At 41.7% G+C, this 6,000-nt stretch overlaps 1 protein-coding gene across 3 annotated transcripts in view; it reads right to left on the reverse strand.

The window, feature by feature from the left end:
- The window catches only part of epha3 (eph receptor A3), an 87,815-nt gene extending 82,960 nt beyond the window's left edge, over positions 1-4,855 (reverse strand). For all 3 annotated transcript variants that reach the window (XR_011980023.1, XM_072685991.1, XM_072685992.1), the window contains exon 1: positions 4,686-4,855. Coding sequence is in view for 2 of the 3 variants with exons in the window: in XM_072685991.1 (XP_072542092.1) it covers positions 4,686-4,770 (85 nt within the window). In the remaining variant the exon portion in view is untranslated. The remainder of the gene's footprint in view (positions 1-4,685) is intronic.
- Positions 4,856-6,000: the final 1,145 nt, after the last annotated feature.

Genomic DNA, 6,000 nt, shown 5'->3' on the forward strand with positions numbered 1-6,000 from the left:
TGTGTGCGTGTGTGTCCCATAGAGCCTTCACTGATCCCCCACCTTAGCCTATAGGCCGGACCCACCCCTACGGCTGGTCAGCTCTCGAGCCCACTGTTCGTTGGACAATCTCCAAATTTCACATCAAATTCCCAACATCTAACACCCATGGCCTCTCCAAGACAAACAAATAATATCTCATATCTCATATCAGCAAAATATCTCCAGATGGATGATGCTAGTAAAAGCTGAATACATTTATGACATGTTATGTGTTCTTTTCAGAGGCCATGTTTTACACAGTCCACAGTCCATTTAGTAATTAAGAGAGATCAACAACAACACGGAGAGAATCGTATAGTTTCTTGTTTTACAACAGACATTAAACTAAGCCTGTAACCATAAAGAGGTTCTAATTGAATGCTATGAAAGCAAACTTTGCCTAAACTTCCTAACTATCTAAAAAGTAAAAGAAAATAGCTTCTTACATATGGCTATGCAATCATCCTAGGTCCCACCTACATTGGCCTGTTGGTAATGAAGTATTAAACTCTGGAGTATGAATAATTCAGCGGTGTCTCAGTGTGTCTGCTGTCCCAGCCACTGCACAGTGTTTTTTTTCTCCGCTCAGCTCCCTACACCAAGCGCCCGCCTCACTCCACACGCTCCTAACCGGCCTGAGCACGTTGCAGGCCCCGAATGCACTATTTTTACCATGAGCACATGTGTAAGCAGATTTTCGGCACCTCTGAAAGGTACCATCATTCACAAAACGCTGGCCTTCCCAGTAGGAGCCTAATGCACCTCCACAGCCTATGACAACCACAGTGACACTAACTCTAAAAATATGGTGCCCAGTGTCAGGGCCAGCCGTCAGGGCGGTGCATCACAAGCAAACTGTGTGCCTTCGGAAATAATCTTAATCAAAGCTTTAGGTGCCTTAGAGCAAGGAATATTTGTCTTTGCGTTGTAGCATACGATTGGGCCAAATGCTGCCTTACACACGCTAACCCACACACGCTCAGATATGCAAGAGAAAATAAGGATTGAAACTTTAGTCCCGCAGGTTTGCCCAAGCTGAGCTTGACTTACACAGGACCTGCTAAATGGCAGAAAAATTCATTTGCTTCTTTAAACAGAAGTATGTTTCACTAGGCAGTCTGCCCAGATGAAAGAAAAGATAGCAAAACGAGTCCCCGCTTTTTTCCTCCCATGTGTTGTTTATTATAAAGGAAAATATCAATCTGGCAGGAGACCTACCCATTGTCCTGCAACTAATTATGAAGATTTGCCAGCATTTATACAATAAACTTCAAACGGAGGCCTGTAAAGATCAAGCCTTTCAACTATTTAAGCCAAAAATTGCATTATCTGCCATTCAAAGCCTATTGATGCCAAAAATGCAGATATGGGCAAAAGTGGAAATTGCTAAATAAATGGTTGAATATCCAGTAATAGGTATATTATAATAATCCCAAGGCAAACCTAAAAAAACGGAGAGGGGGAAACGAGAGAAGGGTTTGAGCTTCAGCCGAGATCACAGCAGGCCTACACGGTGAAGAAGCCAGCTTTCCGAAAACGTCCAGATTATTTCTAACGCACATGTAAATAAACCAAAAATAAACCAAAATCAGCTCAATCAAATAAATGTACATTTAACCCAGATGACTGACAAGAACTTCGCACTGTGAAACTTATGAAATGTAATAGTCCATCGCGCGGGTTTCAGGCACACAAATAGAGTCACTGTGAGAGAATTAAAACAAGGAAGATGTTTGTTTTTCTAACCAACATGATTAAAGCACTTATCAATTGCACTTATTTTAGCTTGTAATTTTACTGCTTTTTTACATTAGATATGGTCGCATATCTAATGTTGTTAAGCTCCCGGCCGCGTTTCTCCTCTTCAGCTTCGGATTAGCCGTGTGTGTGAGAGCAGGTCTGCTCCTCTAATCGGGCCTAAAATCAGGTTTTACTGTCTTTTACTGCCCGAGTTGAAAAAACGGTTCCAGTTTTCTAATGTAATCAGTCCTCTATAAAATCAGTCCTCTATAAAATCAGTCCTCTATAAAACCTTCAGTCTTCAATCTGCGCCTTTAATCGACGCTAATTAAAACCGGGTCGCGCAAAAGTTTCACAGTTACCACGGCTCTCTCTCTCTCTCTCTCTCTCTCTCTCTCTCTCTCTCTCTTTTAACGTGTTGTTTCAGACAGACCGAGGTTCGGACACTTCCAGCGACAGACCAACAACACTCGCAATGGCACCACAAACACACACACACACACACACACACACACACACACACCACTCCTACAAATGCCATCAATCTCAAACACGCCGAAAACAGAGCAGCAATTACTCACTTAATAAATCACCACTGATGCTCATTAGAAGCTGCTGGGTTTTAGGTCTTTTCTACTGTCAACATTTGTTAAAAATCTGCAGATTAAAAAAAAAAAAACTTCAAAAGTCAGTAGAGCGCGTTTCCACCTGTAGACCAGCCTTACAGCTACACCAGAAAAAGAATAAACTAGAGGAACTATAATTCACCATAAACTCAAACACGGGGCAGGAAATTACGGGCCTTACAGCTAAACACCTCCAAAACCCTGATCAGACACAGATCATCTTTAACTGGCCCCCGAACTCAGATCCAGCCAGAAAACACGCATTTACAAGTTTCCCCGTTAGGGAGAGTGTGATCTGCAGAGTTTATCATATGGTTTAGGGTCAGAAAGCGTCGCTTTAACTGTATATGAAGCTCTCCGCGCTTCCTGGAGACCTGATGAAGACCACCTCGGGCTCAATGAGATTAAAGCAGGCGTGCGGCTCTATACTGACCCTCACTGGCGAGACCGGGGCCCTTAAAGTGAGCAACCTGCAGTTTAGACCCAAAACACCTCAAAACAACCGACAGAGCACCTGATGACAGGAAAGACAAGGCCAGGCTGAGCAAGACCGAGGAGTGACCAGCTTAGCTAATGTGGATACCTTGAGTCAGGCGTAAACAGGGCAGTGCCAGAAAGACAGACAGACAGAGAGACAGACAGACAGAGAGACAGAGAGACAGACAGACAGACAGAAGGAATAAATTAATGAAGCCTTTATAATTATTATTCTTAAATATAATGTTTTTAAGCTCAGATTCACAGTCAGTGTTTGACTTACGCACAATCCTTCAACAACAACAAAAACAGAGACCAGCCTCAACTCTGAAATATAAGAAATATTAAGGAATTTAAGTTTTTAAAACTTTTTGAAACTTTAATGCTAAAGTAAAGTAGGTTACACTGCTCACATGTGGACTAGAGCTCTTAGAAAAGTTCACTCCAGAAACTCCGGATTGTTTAGCTGTACTATTTTAGTCGATCACTAAAGGTCAGTCTGATCGATTAGACAGTCTAAAATATTAAAACACCATCGTTATATAAATGAGTAACAACTGGGTGTATTATATATATATATATACACACACACACACACACACGTTTCCTTTACTGTTTTAATGATCAGTTATTGTCCGCTGTTTAATCTAATGTAGTCTAGCATTTATTATATTACATATATTATTTGTTATAAATATAACAGCAGATTGTGCAAATGTGTAATATGGAGAAAGAGGCTTAATTAAAACTGGTAAGTTAAAGTTGGTAAGACTGAGTAAAGTAAGTCTGTAAAGTGTAGTTTTAGTGTTTCAGGTTTCTGGAGCGCTGAGCTATCTCTACATTAGCCCACATTTACCTTCAGGCTTTGTGATTTTTTGTAGCACACATAATTTCCAATTGTTATTTATAAATTAAAAACCGATATATATTTTTACAAATCCGATAAACGGTTCGAGTGAAACCTGGAGGGTCTAAAACAAGAGGACCCGGGATGTTTCTGGTGGGGTTCAGTGAGGTGAACCGCGCTACTCTCGACTCTGTTAAAAGCTAAATGAACTCGCAGAGCTCCGGCGGAGTCCTCAGAGCACACAGAGACACAGCCTGAGATCTCCAGTAAACCTGCCGCCGCTTCACGGCTCGAGTAGCAGAAAACGTTTCACTGACATAGAAACACGGACTGAGGCGACATGTCGAAATAACGGCGGCTGGTGATCGGCAAAGTGGTCCGAGTGGGGTGTCGGTTATTAAATGCGCTCGCGGTCCAGAGCGCGAGACAGCAGCCTCGAGCACACGGGCAACACGCTGTAAACTGAGTAAAAGCAAAGCAGTCCGGATTAACCGAGCATTAGACCAGATATCCCCAAAACAATAACACTGCGTTCAGCCACAGTAGCCTATATGGTGTTGTCATGACTTTATTGCATTCGTGTAAGTTAACAAACCCTCTCTCGCAAAAATGACCTAGCTATATGCATAATCGATCATCAATATTCGATGCTCAATATTGTGATTAAACTCCAGTGTGGCTGGATTTCACCTCACAGACTAAACACCTTCAGTTCACGCGCTTTCTTAGTCTGAAGACAGACGCTCGTGTAACTCCTGAGGAGACCACCACAGAACTACGGCTGGGGTCTTCGGCTCAAACACACTCACACAGTTCTGTCAGGACGTCCTTAACGACAAAGCCACAACACCGTACACACACACACACACACACACACACATATGCAGAGCGCCGCCGAGTCCGGGACCCATAACCTGAGGTGAAGCGCACCCTAATAGCCCACCTCGCGTCTCGCCCCCCAAACGTCTCCTTACCTTCATTGGACGGATAAAGGGTGAAGTCGGCGCGGGAAAAGAGCGAGAAGACGAAGAAGAAGAGTATCAGAGTGCTGCAGTCCATGATGGCAGTTCAGAGGGCAGCGCGAGGCACATAACTCCATGAAGCTGCCACTGATGTGAGGCTTCGATCCCGACACAACTTACCATTCTCGGCTCAGAGGCTGATGTCAAGTTTGACACCGGAGACGAGGAGGAGTCTGCGCGCGCTCCCGCCGAGGGGGTCTCCCTTTTTCCGCCGGGTCCTACCGCCCTCGGTTTGCAGCCTGCCTCACAGCTGAGGAGTTCAGGAGAGGTCGAGTGGTCTCCAATAGGAAAGGGGTTCCAACTGAGGTTAAGTCGCTGGATGTTCAGCATTAACCTTTCTCACTGTTTACCTTACTGTTTCCAGGTATATGACCTTTATTAAAACACTGCCTTTCATTCCAATACTTTCTGCAGCACAAACTACATTTTCCACAATATTGTCCCACTGTAGAATAGCTTCTGTACTATAACACTATAACATAATGCTTTTACTTTGTGCTATTTTACAAAGAGTATCTCTACATTCACTTAAGTACAGAAATTGTGTACTATGTTTACCACAGATTGTTGATTTGCTGGGTCGAGAAACACAGTTAGAAGAACACAGGTGTGTTCTGACCTCTTTATTAACTGTATGGTTTCGTTCATTTCCAAGAGCAGCACACCTAATTCACTTTAATCAAGGACTGATTCAATATTTGGGTTTATACTGGCCTTCCTCAAGGTTTGGTTAAGCTAACACACACACACACACACACACACACACACACACACACACATACCAACTATATTATTCATTTGTTTATCATATTATTGTTTTTTTTTCTTTTAATAAATATTTACTGCCTAGCTATAAAGGAAAAGCCCATACTAAGCCCACCTACATTTAAGTAAATGCATTTTGGATTTATTTATTTATTTTGTGATACCTTAAAATACCTCAGTAAGATTCATTTAAAAATAATGAAATAGAGAATAGAAAAAAAAGAAACAATATATATATATATATATATATATATATATATATATATATATATAAATAACCCTTTTAAAACTTGTCAGCTAAGATACTATCAGTCCACTAATCACACTTATTTTGTAAATTTAATAATTGGTTTGTTTACTTTTACTTTTCAATATCTCTTACATATATATATACACCAGAGATGGTGAGGTGTTTAACTGACAGATTGCAAATATAGAAAAAGAGTGTAAAGAAGTGTGTAAGCCACTGGCATGCTAAATTTTAAGTCATGCTTGTCATGTC

This window comes from Salminus brasiliensis, chromosome 8, assembly GCF_030463535.1.
Source record: "Salminus brasiliensis chromosome 8, fSalBra1.hap2, whole genome shotgun sequence".
NCBI classification, from domain to species: domain Eukaryota; kingdom Metazoa; phylum Chordata; class Actinopteri; order Characiformes; family Bryconidae; genus Salminus; species Salminus brasiliensis.